At 39.6% G+C, this 20,000-nt stretch overlaps 1 protein-coding gene across 12 annotated transcripts in view; it reads right to left on the bottom strand.

The window, feature by feature from the left end:
- robo2 (roundabout, axon guidance receptor, homolog 2 (Drosophila)) overlaps nt 1-20,000 on the bottom strand; it is a 259,000-nt gene that overhangs the window by 36,617 nt on the left and 202,383 nt on the right. For 9 of the 12 annotated variants that reach the window (XM_005937501.3, XM_014338482.2, XM_005937500.3 and 6 more), the window contains 6 exons: nt 10,771-10,907; nt 9,564-9,575; nt 5,620-5,744; nt 3,923-4,094; nt 1,036-1,241; nt 27-108 (listed from right to left, as the gene is read on the bottom strand). In XM_005937501.3, the coding sequence (XP_005937563.1) occupies nt 27-108; nt 1,036-1,241; nt 3,923-4,094; nt 5,620-5,744; nt 9,564-9,575; nt 10,771-10,907 (734 nt within the window). The remainder of the gene's footprint in view (nt 1-26; nt 109-1,035; nt 1,242-3,922; nt 4,095-5,619; nt 5,745-9,563; nt 9,576-10,770; nt 10,908-20,000) is intronic. The other 3 variants (XM_014338483.2, XM_014338481.2, XM_005937499.3) reach the window with 1 other exon arrangement.

A 20,000-nucleotide genomic window follows, 5' to 3' on the forward strand; every position in this document is an offset into this window, starting at 1 on the left:
TATCATGTCATCTTCCCTCGACCTACCTTTGACTTCCAAGAAGGCACTCCATGAGGTTTCGCCACTGGAGCTGGTGGCTACACATGTGTAGATCCCAGAGTCTGCAAGCTAGAACACAGTGGAATAAAGACATATATATAAATGAAAACAAGCAGCAAACAATATAAGTAGTAGTAAGGATTCCATTAATAACACTATTAGGGAAAGGGACATTTTAGTCCCCCCTCCTAAAAGCAGCAGTGACTGAATACGTGTTTCCTCCTATCGCTGACACAGTGAAACTGATGGGGGGACTTCTCCGGCTAGGCCCTGCGCTGGACAAACCGTGTGTCATTTGTGAGTGCCTCAAAGTGCTGACGCTAATTTCCTAATGAATTCCATTTTCTACTCACCACCCTTCCATCACTTTTCCACTCCCCCTCCTTATTTCCCCACTGTCCTGCCGACCACAACAAAGACAGGCTAATTAATTTAGGGTGGGCTGCAAGAACCCCCTGGACCGATGACAGCTGGCTTGTCTCTCCATCCCTCTTAGGAACTTTGGTTGTTTGTTGGTTTCTGTCCCTGTGCCTTCCTTCCATTTATTAAATAACATGTCAGTGGTCACCGGTTTTGTCAAGTGTAATAGGTATTCCACTGAGGCCACAGAGTGCAGAAAGGGAGATGCGATTCTTCTAAATTTAATCTACTTGATACATTTGCGTGTGCATAAATGTGTGTGTATATATTCTGAACCACAGCTGGATTCCATCCAACCCTTCACAGCTGAACTCAAATGGAGCTACCATGCCACTAAGTGATACAATCATGCAGGTTAAACAGGGGGGTTTGGTACTTCTTGTATGCCCACTGGAAAAACCTTGTATCCTGGAGTCTTGCAAACATGACCATGCGGTTGCAAATAACTGCAAATAACAGCATTAACATTTTATGTTAATGCTGGTTTTAAGCTCTGCTACAAAGAAAGCACAAAACTTTTAACACATAGTAGCAGTTAGTAGTAGTAACTGTGACTTTAACACTAAAATCTTTTACCCTGATGTTTTTGATCTGCAGACTGCCCAGCTCCTGCAGCGACATGCGGGGGTCCTTTCCTAGTAGACTGACCCCATCCTTCAGCCAGCTGATTGAGGGGATAGGATCTCCTGAAGCCTGACACTTCAGTAGTGCCATACTGTCAACCCCCAGGGTCTGATTGGATGGGCCTTGGCGAATAATAGGCGGAGGTCTATCTGTGAGCACTGTGAAACAAAGAGGAAAATGTGAGTGTTATCCATATTCTGTAGTTCAGATGAATGATGATGCTCATATAATGCGCATGACTATAAAAATAAACTGAGTGATAGCACTGGTTATAAAACACACAGCGGGGGGCGGATATTGGTATCTATCATAAAGTAGACTATTTTCTCTGCAGGTCTTGTAATTGTGCCACAGAACAATGATTCCTGTATTTCCAGGAAAGAAAAGCTGAGTAGTGTTTTCTTCTTTCATTGATGTGGCAGAGGGATGCTAAGCGGTTTCCAGTTACTGCCTGGGTAGCTTTATTTTTACACACTACTCTAGACTCTGTGGTACAGTTTGGCGGTGAGACACTGGCCTATTGAGCCAGTATGGTTCAGATAAATACTTCATTATGTGCAGTGTGGGGCACAATAAAAGGTGAATTTTAGAAAGTACGGAAACTGGACTCTTTATATCAAAAGAATCAGAGTAGGCAACCTTAATTTTTTTATTATTTGGTTCCAGTTTCAATTTAAATGCTACAACTTTGATGGATTCCATTTATATGAGCAAATTCATTTGTTTTAATGTGCCAGAAAAGCCTTTGGGTAACATCTGTAAAATAGGGGATGTGTCAGAGGCGATCTCAGAGATTTAGTACTGTAGCACAAAGGCAGTTTATATATTTAGAGTTGAATAATGTGGAGTCCCCCTGGCTTCGCAGAACCTACATTAATTAGAAAGTATGGATTAATGATGTCAGACCTGCAGGGGCTAATTACCAAGTACCTCAGTAACCTTTCAACACATTATCACACCTCGCTTGCAACCCTAGTTTCTGTCCCGCAGTTACATCTGATAAAAGGAAGTGTTTCCAGATTATTCTCTCTACTTTCGTAGATGCTTCGGGTCAAGAAGGTGGAGAGAAACCTGATACCTGTTATCCACCAGCCAAATATACTACATTAATTCCACCTTTTTGTTTTTAGGCCTCTATAATAAGTAAGTAGGGCAAATGTGATCAAATGAATCAAAAGTAATAATGTAAAGTTGAAATCCAGCCAAGAGACGATTCAAAGCACTTGCTTCTAGCCAGGGACTCAGTAAGATACAGTTTGTCTTCTAATAGCATAGTTTGTCAAATTAAGATGCATTAAATTATAATGTGCATCCATGTTTGTTAAAAGATGTTTAAAGCAACGTCCCTCACATTAATGCAGTCCTTACTTATTACAGTATACTGCTGTAAGACTCGGTTTGACAGAAGCTAAAGCGCAAACAGAAGGCATGGTTTGGTCAAGGGGTTTGATGCGTTTAATTTATGTGTCCATGGCATGTGGGAGTGACAAAGGGAGGAGGCAAAGCTCGACTAAGGCCTTGGGTCTCTGGATCAGGAATTTCTCATTACAGATCTCCTTGAACTCCACAGACTGCTGGCGGGACTCCGGGCAGTAAATCACATGAAGACTGCAGCAGGTGTGGCCATGACCTCACCCTGACCCACACCACACTCTTTCCTCCTTTTCCACTGATTTTATTCATTTTGCTAACATGTCTTCAATAGCATATCTTGGCAAAAATAAAAGTGGGAATTAAAATACCTTAACTATAACAATGCTACACATTTCATTCCAAAGTGAATGTGTTTTTCACCATACTGTCTACACTGAGTTATGGAGACATCCTATTTGTTGCCACCGCCTGTCCACTATACTGCCATTAAGTTGATCACCCAGTGGCCCTGGTACTGCCAATTGTGAGCTGGAAGTAGTATCACTAATATTTAAAAAGGATATCTGTATCTTTCTTTGTAAGACTTTGATAGAGTTCTTCAGTCTGTCTGAGACACTCATAAAGAATTTAAAGCCCAATCAGAGTTCTAACACTTGTGACTGTTAAACCCGCATGCCATGTGTACAAAATGTTTGCTTAAATAAAAATACAAATACAGCTGAAAAAGTGATAAGCAGGAATTTGAAGGGCACTTTCAATTATGTACCTGCACCCGACTGCAAAACAAAACCAAAAAAATGCCCATGCTGTGTTTTTAATCTTTTTGCTAGCAGGTACTTTAGCCGACATATGGATAGCTGTCTATCTTGCCATCACAATAGCTGATTAGATGCTCCCGCGCCTAGCAAGACAAAAATAATTCATTTCATAGAAAGCCACTGTCACTCTATCAGTCTCCTTCTCCTGCTCCCGCCCTCATACACAAACATGTGGCTCCCTCACTCACCAAACCGCTGACCATTAAATTTGAACAAACTCAAGGGCAATGCTCTATTTTCTTTCCAATAGGAAGACGAGGCATTTTTAATTAAATTGCATCAGGAAAGAAAGAAATAAGTGCACAGAGCAAAAACACAGTAACTGAAGGTTATGGACATACTGACATTTCTTCAACAGTAGTTGAATTTTCTTTGCACTTTGACTGTTTAAAAAATTCATTTGTACTTGTGTACCTACTGCACACACAAAGGTCTTGAAGGCCAAATTCCTACTTGCACTTAACCAGGCAATAGCCGTGTTGTAGCTAAAAGCTGACAAACTCAAGTCAGATGCCATCAGTGTCAGTATAAGTAATTTGTTTGGTGATGGTTCACCTGCCTCACCCCATCTGCAGTGATACTAAGCAATGTGTCAGTGTGTAGTAGTGTGCTGGCATGGCAGAAGTTACACGTCAGGTTTTCCTCACCATCTGTGACCTCCAGTTGAGCCTTGGCGAGGATACTGCCTGCAACGGTCAGGGCCTGGCAAATATAGTAACCAGCATCTGCCCGCTGCACAGATGAGATGGTCAGGGCTCCACTGGGCGACACCGAAAAGCGATTGTTGGGCTGCTGGGGTTGGTTGGGAAAGAGCAAATTCTGCAGGAAATGGAACAAACAGCCAATTAGTGAGAACATGGAAGCAGTTCAACCTGGAAGAATTACAAAAATGCTCACACATCCATCACCATCGAATCCACACATATACTGTGCACACTAACATGCAAACACATCCGACTATTAGTGTAATCACAGCATGAACAATTCTCTCTCTGACTATGTGAACCGACTTCACGAGCTGCAAAACATGTTTGATGACTTGGTTTCATACTTATTCTTGGGCCAAGCCAGTGGCTCCACTCTCTTAGGAAGGGAACTTTTTGCTCTTGTTGGCTTCATGACCACTTTCCTCTCTGTTTCAATTCCACAGTGGTTTTGAGATTTTTTTTAAATGTATTTTTTTAAAAGGAGACCACCTCATGTAAATTAGACTTTATTAAATATAATGTAATCTTGAATTTAGAAAGGAAGACATAATCAGCGTAACATATTTCAGAGTAAATACATAGAATTAGACGACTAATGACACAGAAAAAAGTACTTCTTTCTGAGTAGTTCCCACCTTGTCCCAGCTATTCCTGTACTGTTTTAGTAGGATCCCCAGGAGGAACCAGCAAAAACAGCTGGATTGAATTACATCTAATCACTTACATGTAGCAAACTGCACAGTTTCTTTTCTATTAGACTCTATGGGTCTCCAGAACATATGAGATGTTCAACTGGAAGAAATGCATTAATGTTATTTAACTAATATACTTAATTAGCTTTAACAAATACCATCACATCACATCACAGTAAGGATAAAGAATAGAAAGCTTTAATAAACACAAGGACAAGTGCCAACAAGTGCAGAAATGTCAAGAACGAACAGTCATTTGAAAAGCCTCAACTTTAATGACAAAGTGAGACACACACAGAATTTGAGTTCACATTACTCAATAGCACTGACTCACGATGCTTTAGGTAACATATTGTTATTTGAGTATCATACCTGTGCAAAGTTGTAAGCATGTGTCTCACTTCTGTTCACTGTTTTCAGAAAACTCTGTTCTAATTGTTGGCCTGCAGGCTATGCGTGAGCGTGTTTCAACCTTAGCGAGAGCTGAATCATATCTGTGGCTCATCTACAAGCCTCAACAGGTTCCTAATTGGCACTGTTGTTGACCGTTGTGAGGACACCCAGGTATTTGAATGGGTTATCTGCTTGAGTGAGGGTTAGGATCGTTCTTATCAGTTCAGGGTCACAGAAAACCAATTAGCACTTTGCCAGGCACACTTTGATTTGGCGGATCCTGAGAACAAAGGTGTATCTATGTGTCTGTGGTAAAGATACCGATCGCAGATAGTGTAGAAGTGCTGTCTGTGTGTGTGTGCGCAAAGCAGGGGAATCCAAAAAACACAATGACTGTGTGTACAGTTGGTAGAATCGAAACCTGATAACGTCAGATGTACGGTAGATAATAAATCCCGCCTAAAAAGAGAGTGATATGTTTTCACATGTAAAAAATAATAATGAAAAAGTAATTAAAAAACAACATTAAACTGGATTAGTCTGTGTATGTACCTGACTCCCCTCCTTCTGCCAGAAGACAGCAGGTTGTGGATTTCCTTTGGTTTCACATGGGAAGGTAGCAGTACGGCCTTGTGACACGATTTGGTCCCTTGGACGGATGACAAACTGGGGAGGAGCTGAAGTCAAAGGGCCAGAACAACAGTGTTAGAGGACCTGCGGTGCATAGTGAAGCCGAACATTAAGGCTTAAGGACTTCAAGCAAAAACAAGCAATATACCACATGGTAAAATCAAAATGGGAGTGCTGTACAGAGCTTCCATGCAGCATCATATCTGTCTTTTGCTCTGAACACCAGTGACTATCATGACTCTCACTGCCATGGTAACAAGGCTGGCCATTCATCCAGGTGAGACTGAAGCTGAATGAATGACAGTCACAGTGGCATTCACACAAGGAAGCGTCTCAGTCACAAAGGCATTTAGATCTGAGACAACACATAGGCACACCCATGCCCTGGAAACATCGAAAACTATAACAGGAATAGACAGGGTTAATTGTGTCTGACTTTCCATATGGAGGGTTTACTCTGCATCAGAATGCATCTCATATAAAAGTCAAGATTGTGAGCAGCTTGATACAACTTCTGATCAAAGCTGTATCAAAAGTGAGTGAGAGAAAGAAAAGACTACTTCAGTGTTTACCACACAACAACCTAACACTTTAAAAGCTATCAAAGTCTGAAACTGTACTGTGAAGCTTTCTCAGTTAACATTCACACGTTTATCAGCAGCTAGACAAACAGTGAGACATTTCTGACTGACAACTTGACAGATGCAGGTCAATAACAAAGACAGCGGACTGGATACAACTTTTATTGGCGTGCAGTGCTGCCGTTTTTGCTTTCTGACCGTTCCGTGACACCAGGTGAAGGAGGGAGAATTTCACACCAAACTTTGTTTCACAGATATTTCAATTGCTTTTTAATGAGATATTTAACAAGCAAAAGCTGACATAATCCAAGTGCATAGATGGCACAAAAAAGGGATATAGCATGTGTCCTTATGCATGAAAAACTTTAGTATCCAGACATAATAATCTATCATTTGATAGATGATGATCGGTACAAGTGCAAGAAAGCATTTTAATTATCTGAGTAAATTATTGCCTGACCCAGGGCCTCTACTTGTTTCTTCGGTGAATGTCATTGAGGGTCATGTTGACAAGAGCCATGTTTGCCAAGATAAAAATCAAAAACTCTTACAGAGGAAACACAGCTCCTGCAGAGATAATGAAAGTCAACACATTAAGGGCCCTGAGTCACTGCCATACTATCAAATAAGCACAGAGAGTGGATTAGAGGGACCATTTTCTTTGCAAAAACACAATGAGAAACACCAAGACTTCTGCAAAATTCTGACAAGAATTGTTGCAATGCAACATCTTGCACTCTTTCTGTTTCTTTTGATTTCTTCTAAGTCCTTTCTCTGATAAGCCAGCTGGTTCCAGTAAGGCCAAACTCTTCCCATTTGGCTGGTTTCATCATGTAATCCCTTTTTGGGCGTGTGTATTTGTCAAAGATACACACAGTTGGGAATGGTGCAGATGGCAACAGATTTACTGCTTTGCCGTTTGGCCTTCTGCTGCTTGGATATCTTGTGGCTCTCACAATGCTGGGCCTGATACAGAGCTCTTAAATCCTGCTCTGGCAAGGTCTTAGTTCCCTCCCTTCTCTGCTCCATTCCATACCACACACTGCATTATTAACAACTCACTAAAATGTGGTTTCACACCTTACAGAATGCCTCCTATCACTGTACTACCCAGCATGGTCCTTTGTCACTTTCTCAATTCCTATTAATGACTCTTTGTTTGCCATTCTCATGGACTTATTTACACACTTAAGCAGAAAAAGGATGCTTACTTCCTTTTTTCCCCACTATTTATGATTTAAAGTCATGTTAAATGGGCCTGAATTCTTATGCTTTGAACTGTTTTTCAGGTATGACTCATTGTTTCCAAAGGCAGACCAAAAAACACCCTCTTTTATCTACAGCCAATGTTAACATACCAAATAAAAGGAAGCAATCTGTTTGGAAACCAGTTTTGTCATGACCCACAGATATCTTGGGGGCATTTTCTGAGGTATCTTTTTATTAATGGTTAAGCTTCCTAATGTGCAAGTGTGCTAAACTGTTAGATTCACTAATAAGTGCCAAAAACATCCAATCCATCCTATCTCAGTTGTGTGATTGGTGACTCCAGTTAAAACTGCAATTTAAACAAAAAGGCTCGGCTTTGTCTTTACTGCTTTTCTATTAGTCAACTACATATTTCACAACTTTTCATCCCTCTTTCTATCTTAAAATTATATTTGAATAAAATAGTCATGGGGAATGTGATTGAGAATGACCAAAAGGTAGACAGGGTCCAATGGAGAAGAACAGATCAAAACTTTCGACAAATCAAGGGGAAGTTAGTGTGCGACAGTTTCACAGCTTGGCTCAGGGCTAGCAGATATTGGCCCTGCTTTTTATTCAGAAACCCTTAATGACATATGAGAAGCTCCTTCCTGTTCCCTCCTAAGGAAACACACGATCAGGGGCCCATATTTAATTCATGACAAGTCACATCTGCCTGGCTTGGAGAGGGCTCGGCATAAAACAGCAGTCAGGGTGAAAAGAACAAATGGACAAAGAGACAGCGATCCATTCAGCACACTCAAGCACAAATATTTCTTCCTCCTTTAAAATCCCACATTCAATCATATTTTATTCAAAAGTTGACAGCAATTACTGTCTCTTCCCACAGGCAGAGTGAATGTGTAATTTCCTCCATCTTCTTGGAAACTGACAGTTTGACAATCAGAGAACCGCCACTGCTGTTTTGCCAACCAAAGTCCTGCCATTGAGGCAGTGTCTGTTTTTTTCTACCAGTCAAGCTTGTCTTGACACACACTTCTGCCATTCTTTTCCCTTTCTTTCTCCTCCTGCATATTTCTCATTATTGCATTCTTCCCATTTCTGCACTCAAAAGCACGTCTTTCTCTCAAGATGCCAATTTTCACTTACTCCCTCTAACAATCTCACATATGAAGTGTGCCAAATGTGGTTTTCTGTTGACCTACACCAATCTATTGGGAAATAAAACGACATTCCCAGACCGGTGTTCTTGGGCTCAGAAGGAAAGAAGCTGATCAAAACTAAACAGATCTCAGCTCTGTGATCCAAAAATCCACAGATGGCCTCAAGACTCGCAAGTTAAACACATTCTGGACCATATGAGATGACAATGTCTGAGTCAATTACACTGCTAGCCCACTCTTTCACTGTAAAGAATAGAGACTAGAATCTAAAGAACCTTCAGTTTAGAGGAACAATGCTAACATAAGCCTTGATCTATAATAATAAAGCAACATACGCAATATTCATCAGCTGCCAGTAGAGCTCAAGTATATGCGATGAAAATACAAAATGAATAGTAACTTTGTGACAATGCAAAGTTTAGGACAGCTGTTTATCCACAGGAAAGCATTTCTAGTAAAGTCGTAAAGCATCAAGGAATTTCTATGTACCTAACACTCCTGAAATTAAACCTGAGAACTGCCACTAGAAAACATCATTCATTCATTCATTCATTCATTCATTTTAAACGGGATATGCTAAAGAGCACAGTGTGGAGAGAACAAAAAAAAGGATCTGTCTAAATCTATATCTGATGTATAGACAGAAAAATTTTAGTATAGTTTCTGAACTCTAAAGTACGTACAAGAGCCAGTTAACGAAAAGAGATACAGCTCTAAAATCTGCAAATATCTCACAAGTATCTGATGTACAAAAAAAAAACAACTGAAAGGAAAGGACAACTTATGCAACAAATGTGTTAGTCAAGTACAGGAATGTTAAAGCGATGGTTAGTGATTGTCAAGCAGTCAAATGCAACAGGGTGTATGGAGAAGGCATGCAGCATGGGATCAAATCAGAAGGATGGGTACTTACCGACGGGGCGAGCTGGAAACACGACAATGGTGGAGTGGATACACAAAAGAAACAAATTAAGACACAGACGCACAAACATAAAACAACACAAAAGGAACAGAACATAATAAAATAAGACAAGGGAAATCAAAATCAGAATGAATGACATGTTGTGTTGGGCAAACACACTTCTAGCACAGTGTAAGCGTTACAAAGAGAGGATCCAGTAGGTTTTGTCCACTGCCCACTGGACAGTTTTGCTGATGAGCTCCCATCATCTGTTTCTCAGACCCCCGAATGACAGAGGCCGTCTGATGTGAATACCCACTGGTAGTCAAAAGTCTTAAATTGCATTCAAATTTCAGTGTGGGCAGTCATTAGTGCTCCTCAGGGACAAATACACTGCTGGACCTTCTCTGCAATAATGCAATCTACAATTCTATGGGTGGTGTATGTTTGTAGTAGCGAGGCAAAGATGTGTTTGCCATAAATGCTGATGAACAGAACCCAAAAAAAGGAAAGAGGAGGAAAAAGAACCAAAAAAAAAAAAGTCAGGCATGTAGGTTATATCCAAAGGATGAGTCTTCTGAAAGTGTCACAGAGAAGTGGTTGTTGGTAGTTGTTCCCAATGTTTCCTCTGCATTGCTGTATGGGTACTCATGGTGAAGTAACAAAAAAACTTAGGTGGTGCTCTCACGAATCTGGACTCATAAACAAGTAGTCAACCAAGGCCTTGTTTTACCTCCTTCTGGTCCTCTGTGTCGCTGTAAAGCGCTCCACAGAGACGTTAAACACTCGACTTTAATGGGAAGAAGAGTGGTGAAAATAGAAAAAAAAATGGTTAGAATGATTTTATTAACCTTGCAAACCCCAGGTGTGGTGTGCACCAGTAATCTGTGAAATGGCTTTGCTGACTGGGTGGTTACAGCATGGAGGGCAGTGTGGCTTGCAGGCCACCACAACAGGGGGAGGGTGGCAGAGTGTGTAGACGCTGCACTTGGAAATGTAAATAATTAAACAGATTCATGGACTGCCTACATCTCTCTTGGCTATAGTACTCAGCATTCTGCATTTCCACTTGTGTAATGGGGACAGTAAGGAGTGAATTATCAATCCAAAACTTCATCTTTGTATATAAGAAGAATAAGAACAATATGCTCAACAGTTTCTCTGTGTGTTTTTAACTGATTGATTTAATTGTTTGAATTGATATATATCTGTTTCATACCTCTGACTGTGAGGGTGGCGGAGGCCTCCAGCTTGCCCACACGGTTTTCTGCGACACAGGTGAATGTGCCCTCGTCATTAATGGAAGCCTTCTTCACTCTCAGCACATAGTCCTCCTTGTCATACTTGATCTCATACCTGTTAACAAAAACATAACACTAATATTCAAGTTGCCTGATCATTATTTAATTCAAATGCTATGAAAAAGAAGCATTAACCAAGTAAAACTCTTTTTAGAACTGTATGACAATAGATGTTAAAGGTTTTCCCCTCTTGGAGTGGTACAGGGAAGCAAAACTGGTCGTTTTGACAAATGGAGATCGCAAGGAGCAAGATCAATTATTCAACAATGACAGGCAATACACAGAGACGTATTCATTCAATTGGAAACGCTCAAAACCTGTGCAATATTCATGAGCTGTTTTTCAATAACTGTGTGTATATATACATGTGTGTGTGTGTGTCTCAGCTCCATATGATTTTTATCGACACTACACTTTCTTAGTGTAAGACATGTTAACTGACTGAATCAATATATCAAGTATAGCAGGGAAAGGTTGTTTCCAATTTCATTGTGGTAGTCAAATATTTGTGTTGATGTGTGTCTGCAGACCTTTGTGAATTATATGGTAGTTGACAAGCCGGCAATGCTGGTATGGTTTGTTTTTGCAGTCTGTAATTGAAGAGGGTGCCTGTTCTGGCAGTGTGTAAGTAGTATGTTAGTTGAGGGGTGGTAGTGCTGTGTGATGGTGGTCTGTCAGGCTGACAGTCCTTCCCTGTCCACAGTCTGTCACTCACAGAGGCCAAAAACAGGCATCAGTTCAACAGATTAATGTTAGATCTGCATTAGACAAGAATGTGATTACAGATATTTTAAAAGATTAGCATGTAGAAAACAATAATATTGGTAGAACTGATGCAGTGCAGTTAGTTCAATAATTTGTTGGACAAAGTCACAATTTTTGTATTTTTGCCTCTGTATACTGCCACAGTGGACTTCAAATTAAACGGATTAAACATCCAGTATCTGGTTAAAGTGCAGACTTCCAGCTTTAATTAAACAGGCTTTACAAAAAAAAAAAATCTGCATTAACTGGACAATTAACTGACAAGCAGATTTGTGGTCAGGTGAGGCCTGTTCCCTTGTTATTTCATGACAAATGAAGCAGACATAATATGTGAAGTTGATTCAATGTGTTGAATTGTTATTTAATAGCTTTTCACTGTCAATTTGAGTATGAGGCACATATAAATGTCTGTTCCAGTAAGGGAGGGCATCATTAGGCTGAAAAAAAAAAAGAATAATAATAAATGAGAGAGACAGCAACTACTACAAGTGAGCAAATCAGCAACATTTGGTAATTTCTTAAAAAGAATGAATGAGGGCCTGAAAGAGTTTTAGCTGTCATATAATATAACTCACAGCACACCATGAAATAATTATTTCAAGAGTTAAAAAATACAATTTCATAACATCCAACCAAGTCAACACCACTGTCGAAGAGGGATCATTGTCGAAGTCTGCAAAGTCTGCAAAAGATTTTCAGACTTTTTCAAATCCACACAGGAGCTTTAAAGAAAAAGCCTGACATCATATTACTCTTTTATTATAGCACATGCCCATGTGCTATAAAGCTCCACACTTGCACTCCAACAACTATTAAAAACACATAAAGAACCGCAATGTCTGCGTAACAGAGCAAACCCTACAGAGATTGAAAATGCCAAAGCAGAGTTGTTTCTGAACAAACTACACTGGTCATGTTCTCTGTAATGAAGAAAAATACTACCCAGTCCAACAGTTTGACTGTTTTATGTGTTTTTAATGGTTTTTTGATAACAATAGAACTTTACAACACAGAGAAATACACCATATAAGGCTTTGGCTTTACAGATGATACTAGTTAAAGGTGTAAAGTTTTGAGTTTGGCTTTTGATCGTCAATAAAAAATGAAATTATACTTTTAAGTGTGTTTGTTTTTTTTTATAAAAAAGAGGATAACATTTACTCTGGATACCACAATTGAAGTTTGGATATAAGGACAAACAGTGTTTAACAGTAGTACTTTGTAACTAAGGTAAGAGTATGATATGGTCCATTTCCCTGAGAGTGGAAAACACCTCTCTGCTCAACCATCAGGTGCACTGATGGCTGTTTTCCACTGGCAGCTGCAAAACTAATCTATCCTGTCTATCCATGTCTATTTTTTTTTTTACCTGCTGTTATGACATTTCCTCAGCAAGCATTCAATGGCAGCTTTATTGAAGTAAATTCCTCAACTATGCCTGTTCCACCCCTCCACACATGTATTTAAGGAGCCATAATGATTATTTGACTGAGTCATGACTGACTGCTTTGTTCTAGAGAGAAGTGATGTACAGTTCAGGTAAGAGTGGGGGATGTGCATAAAGCATTTATTGTTGAAACCGAGTGCGTGGCATCCAGAGGAATGAGGCAGCACATTCTGTGGCAAGCTTGCTGTCAGATGAAAAACAAACAAGCTAATAGAGAAAGCATCCTCCAGTACCTGCCCTCCGGATGGTAAGGATCAACGTGATTTCCTTACTTGGAAGAAAAGGTGAAAGAGTGGTGGGACAAGTTAGGGCTTATGCAAAATAACACGACTCCTGAACAAAAGGAGAGGTGAGCAAGTGAATAATACATAGTTTCCACCATTTTCAATCAAGCTACGCAAAACGACTCTCAACCGAGGCTGACTCTCAAACTTCTTGCACAACATGCGCTTTCACCTTGTTTCTCACATTTTAACACTGGCCAGACCAGTCTCAATCGTTTCTGAAAGGTTTTGTCAGCACAGAAGGACTCACCAATAATGAACATAGATTTGAGAAAACATTAAAAGCAACCGGCATTGTGTTTGTTGCTTTCAGCTATTTGTAGGAATCTTTCATATGAGTTTGAAAAAATACATTCATTATAGATTTAACTATAGGATCCAAAGGCACATCTCTAAAGTACGGGAGTTGTATACATATATGTCTGTGGCACAACAGTGGTTACTTAGTATATAACTAATAATTATCTAGCACATTCAAAAGCGTTCAGTAGTTAATGGTAAATCTGTCCCTTTTCTCTGTGTTGTCACACTCAGAGCTACAGTTTCTATTTGTTAGGCTACAGCTACACTACAGAAATAGTGTTTAGAGACCACTGCGCAACTAAAATTATTGTGACAGTGTGAATCAACTTACAATCTTCTTGCTTTTTAAATGGTCACTTTGAATGAAGGGTCCAGGTCCGACACCTGTATGAGTTCGTTTCTTCACACTCACATTGGAGCATCAAGAATGTGATAAAACGGCAATAAGACAAAGTAAGTCTGCTATCAGTTTTTGACTGAACAGGGTCAAGCTGGCATTTAAATACAATCTGTTTCTGATAATACTATGATTAACTGTGAGTAAACTCAAATCTGTTGCAGACTGTTGCAAATATGTTGGCATCTACGTCAAACGTGTAGCGCTGTACCAGCGTGCTACTACTAGACCTGGCAGAATCCACACAGACTGGGCCAGATCTAAATTGGGCAGATGTATAAATTTAGAAACAAACAGATGCAGGTAATTAATTTCATTACTGACCATCATTCTAACAAGAGCAGCACAAATTTGCTGATAAATGATAAAAAAGAGTAGGCTGAAGACAAAGAAATATGTCTATTACATAAGGGGGAACTCTTCTGTTAAAAATTATAGGGAACTAGTTGTAGTCCTGAGAACCGAGAATCAGGTGGAGAACAGGCTTTATCACAAACTATATAAACCTGGAATCTATGTATAACAGCTGGCATGCACGTGTAGAAGAACACAAAATATTTTATACTGGCAGATCCTAAGCTGTCTATGTGTTAATGAAATTACCGCTACTGTGCCATGTCCCCAAATACACAAACTGCTTTGGTTTTTCTGCATTTTGAGAAAATGACCTGGAGTTGCGTACCATCACTGGTGTCACATATCCTGCAGCTACAAAGGCTTTTCAAAAGAAATGTTACGCACACGGTTTGTTGTTTTTCAACTGATGTTACAGCTGCTGTGATGGGTTAAAAGAGAGGAAGACACACACTCTTGAGTGAAAACATCAATGTTAATGTGAGATTATTCACTGCATCACTGATGCTGTATGTTACAGAATTAACATTAATTTACTAGATGAACCTTAGTTATCTATGTGGAAAATTATAGCTGTGTTAAAAAAACCCAATAATGATAATAATAAAGGTGATACGCTGCAGACGATGCTCTGCAGTAAAGCAAAAAATAAATAAAAAATCTCTTGTCAGAGCAAATTTGTTTTTTTTTTCAGGAATCTACTGTAGTGTCATAATAATTCTTTAATCCGACAGCATTTTGTGCTGTTGTATTTTGACATTATTTTATGTTGTATATTACAGTTAAGTGGTAGAGCTTCCCAAAGAGTGCAAAGTAGATGGGGACTATAATGCTGGCATGGTTTACCGTTTGTCTTGTTGGTCTTGATTGCCAGGTCTGAAGTGGAAAGCATGAGTCTGGAAATATATCATTTAACAAACCCTAATCCTAACATACTGTTACATTCAGATATTAATCTAACACACTAACACATTAAATGGAATAACACAGAAACATGGATGTTTCTCTATGTGAACTGCTCATAAAAGGCTTTCAGATGTGTTTTCATTGTGTACCAATTTAGAAATTTACAAATGTGACTAAAAGCCTGAAACACAAAAAGGAAGACATGCATTTGTATGTACTGTATGCATTTCAGATGCTCCAATAAGTACAGTTCAGTTCTTCTCTGTTTCAACAATATCCCAATCTCATTGTGAAGCAGGAATATGTGGAGCTTCTCTCTAAACACTCAAAGTGAGCACTAAGTAAAGAGCATCAGGGCAAAGCCAAAGTTTTGGCACTGGGCTCACAGTTTTGAGCTTTCTAGTGGTGTCAATTACACACTCATTCTGATAACATCTCCCCCTCTCACATATCGTGTGCAAAATAAGATATGCTTTTCTGTATTAAATTTAGTGCAATTTACAGTAAATTGCCCACCACAAACCTTAGCAAATTGGGTTTGTGCATTTCATTAGTTGATAGCGCAGATGAGTTTTGCTCATTGGTCTAGACTGACTCCAACTTACTCAGAGTGATTACCACATGTTGGCAATGTGTCTGCATTTATGAATTTGATGGTGATCATTTGGAAACCTTCACTAGTTTGTTTGAGAGGGACTGAAGTCAGACAGTGATGGACCAATCAAAATTGTTGGTTGCAAGCTGGTCACTTCAATAATCAAAATCCCAGAAAGCCAAAAAATGAAACGCAATCATTCATCAACCACCAGTTTTCCCTGGTCACATTGAGGCTGCCCTCCTATTTTTGCACTAGTATGACTGAGGTCTTACCCAGCAGTCATCGTTAGACTTTAGCAAATTATTTAATTTTACTAATTATGTGATCTTTTAAAGTGTAAGTACATTATATATGCCTTCGGCTAGATTTTACACTTTTCATTTTATATATTAAGAGCACTGATGAATATTATAGACAATGTAATCAGCCATAAAGACGCTAGTGTAACAGCTAAAGTGCTTAGAGAGGTTCCCACAGTCTTGACTGAGCCCTTGCCTTGTGGACAACCCAGGTATGCACATATTGGACAACATTCTTATTGTTCTTGGTCCCATCTCTGTCAGACTCTCAAAACAGGACCTTAGGCCCGTCCATGACTTATTAGAGGAACATGAGTACAATCAATCTGTAATCAACTTCCCATATGATATTAACCTTAATGACAAGATGAGTGGAAATACTCACGGATAACAGGCAGTTGTTGCCACACACACACACCAACACACATACTCGCACACGTACGTACGCACAGCGAGGGAACAGTAGCTCTTTATTGTGACTGAACTTGGGGAGAGTTCTGTTCTCTATTAGAGGAGGAATGTAATTGCACATGAAGAAGTGCTGTGGAAAGGATAGGAGAGCCAAGTTCACCCTGCTGGACTCCATTTTTTTTAAACCAGAGATGGAAGAAATACGAAGACACACACACACACAGAGAATGGTGTATACAATCATCAAACACATATCCTCCCATATGTAGAGTCATTCACTCGTGAAGGGAGATGAGGAGTGATAGGAATGTAAGCAAATGGCGAAACAAAGCGGCATTTTTCAGTTGTCAACTTGATGTGTTGAATGCTGAATGTAGAAAGCAGCACAGAGATGACAACTTTACTGGACATAATTTAAAAGGATTACGGCTCAAAAATCCTCCAGATCATCTTAGAGGATTTGCCTTTAAACTGTCTGTCACGAACACAGTCACCCATGTTCGACCCTCAGTCTTGTGCCAATTCACTCACATTAAGAGAATCTTATCTTGGTTGTATGTATGACTGGATGAGTGTGTCTACAAAATGATTCAACAGGAGAGGATCTTATCTGCCTCGCCTCTGCGAGTGCATGTGAACGGAACTGTGAGGAGGGAGAGGGGTTGTGTGCCAACTCTAAGCACATGAGTCAGACTCCAGATACAGTAAAGGACTAATTCCAGCTTGCTCTCTGGCCTCACTGCTCTAACACACAGTCTCCTCTCTGCTCCATTTCGCTCTGACAATCTGATCCAGTTTTACACCATCTGACTGCTACTTTACCTCGTGCTGATCAAAGCAACCGGAGTATACCTGTCCAAGCCTCGTCACCCATAAGAGGGAATCAATTAACCACTATTGCTTCTCATCTTGCTTCACTAAGGCCCTGAGCCAGAGCTCCAATCCTTGGTCCCTGGCACACCTCTTGTGTTAGCAGGATAAGGGCCTTCACAACAGTCCAACTAACATTCATCACTGTGTCCAACTTTAATCACACAACGGTTAAGCAAGATTCCAAAATTTATGATTAGGTTGGCAGTTTAGTGGGGAAAAAATTACCCTTTTACCATTATTATGTTTTTTTGAATAGTTCTTCTCCCCATTGCCTTAGCAAGCAGTTCAAACTTTATTTAAAGCAGGCACTATGGCTTTAATGGAAAAAACATAAAACTGGACCTTGCTAACCAATGCCTGGAAGCCTTTTTTGATATATGATGGCATATTTATGGTCGCTTACCAGTAGATGTTCTTAATAATGCATAACAATGTCATATTCTTGTTACAAACTATTAGTCAGTTATCTATTTAGCTTGCTTAGTTGGTGACACAGTTACTGTTAAGAAATCCTAAAGAAAATACACCTGAACAAATGAATAATATTTCATTCACCCACCCCCTTACAGACCCACTCATAAATACTAGATGTATCCACTTATATATCAAGGCAAGTAATGGAGACAGGAACCATAGCTTGTCATCTTTTCATTCTGCTGAGTTGCAGAGGTGAGAAATCACTGAAATTGGGTGGTCAGCATAACACAGGCACTCCTGTCACACTAGCTTTAACAGCTCTCTCAAAAAGAATGACCCACACATCTCTATCATACACGAACCCCCACACATGAACACACCACGATGGAATTGAGTCAGAAAGAAAGGCTTTTCTGCTGAATGTTGCAGGGGCTGTGCTGTGGAGGTCAACAGGGAAAGGTGCCCTGAATACAGATGGATTGCAGGACCAAAGGGGCTCTGATAAGGCACAGGAGAGGGTACAAGGTTCCAAAGCAAATGAAGAGCGAGAGCTATACCGAAGGAGGGAAAGACATGGGCCACACACTTTGCTAGTAGGCAGCGGGAGATAATACACACTGCCCAAGTCTTTTCACTGGGGTTCATAGACTGTGCTAGAATAGAATCCTTTCTGTTTTGAAAAATGAAGCTCGCCAGCACTCATTTCCAGGCTCTCTGATGTGGGAGAAGCTATTGTGTGCTTTTGGCACGATTCCTCCACAACGTCCAACTGATGGACATTAATCTGATACTAATTTAATCCACATCAAGACATTTTTATAATTGGAAAGAACTGTTTAAGCGTAAACAAATGTATAAGAATTATGTCAGTTCTGACAAATTATGGGTGACTCTACTACTGTGTGGATTTTAGGCGCAGAAATCCAGCTGCTTGAAGACATCTGCAAGAGGTTTTTCCTGGAGAGGACATGCTGCTTTTCCATCTGAGCTGAATCTTAAATGCTTTGTGTTGACGAAAAGAAAAAAAAAGTTCAATTTGAAACACATTTAAAAAGAGGAAGTTGGATAATTGTAATATTACATGTACTGGTCAGTGGTTTTAATCCCACCTGGAGCACATCTAAGTGAATTTTCTTCGCCTATGCTGGTAATAATTAAAGTCCCCATTACCCACTGTTTTTCAGCACACCTAATGGTTTGCTCATAATTTAGGTCTTGTCCTAAGAGAGACCTTGAAATTTAGTTTAATTAGTTCAGCACACTGTTTGAATTTCTGTGTAACAATAGAGGAAGTGGAAGTGTTTCTTTTTTTCTGACCTGACAGCAAAATCCACTCCTATCCGGGAGCCCAGATGATAAAGAACAAAAGGAAAAACATAACTAGAGAAAGATGGGCTGATCTCATTTTAGCTACAGCTTATTGTTTTGGTCTTTTTGTTTGGATAAAGTGACCATCCTATAAGTAATTTAATGTGTGGTAAACACATGTAATGTATTTAACTCTATCATCTTACAGATCATGGTTCTCTGGGATTCAGCAGAGAAGGATTGGTGCAACTGTGTGTTCATCAGGAATATCAGTTCTATCTGAGCTGGACTTTCCGGGAAAAAAATTAAAAATAGTCCAAAGATAGCAAGTGTATAAATTTACCTAATTCTCATCTTACTTAGAATAAGATCAAGACTCAGTGTAAATGTTAAAAGAAAAAGGAATATCTGGATTCTTTATCATTATACTGCAGCTGTTGTCCTCTGACCTTTAAATTTACAGTTTCAGGCTATTTCCTCTGACATATGCCAGACTGTAAATTAAAAGGTTTCACTTGGAGATTGCAAGGGTTTCAGTATCATACTGTATAATGACAAGACAACAGAAGAGTTGACCTATTTCATTACACTGCACTATCAAGGGCTGTTGACTAGTATCCCAGAGTAGATGTAGCTGTTTGGTGATTAATTATTTATTTTTCTATTGCAAACACAGTAAAATACCCAAACAGTGGTAAACGAGCATCACATTTGTCTTTGTCCTCTAATTGAAACCATTCTGTCTCTATCTTCTTTTCTATCCCACAGAGAGACCGAAGCCAGCGC

The sequence above is a fragment of the Haplochromis burtoni genome, unplaced genomic scaffold (genome assembly GCF_018398535.1).
Source record: "Haplochromis burtoni strain Fernald_Lab_line unplaced genomic scaffold, NCSU_Asbu1 Contig_234, whole genome shotgun sequence".
NCBI classification, from domain to species: Eukaryota; Metazoa; Chordata; class Actinopteri; order Cichliformes; family Cichlidae; genus Haplochromis; species Haplochromis burtoni.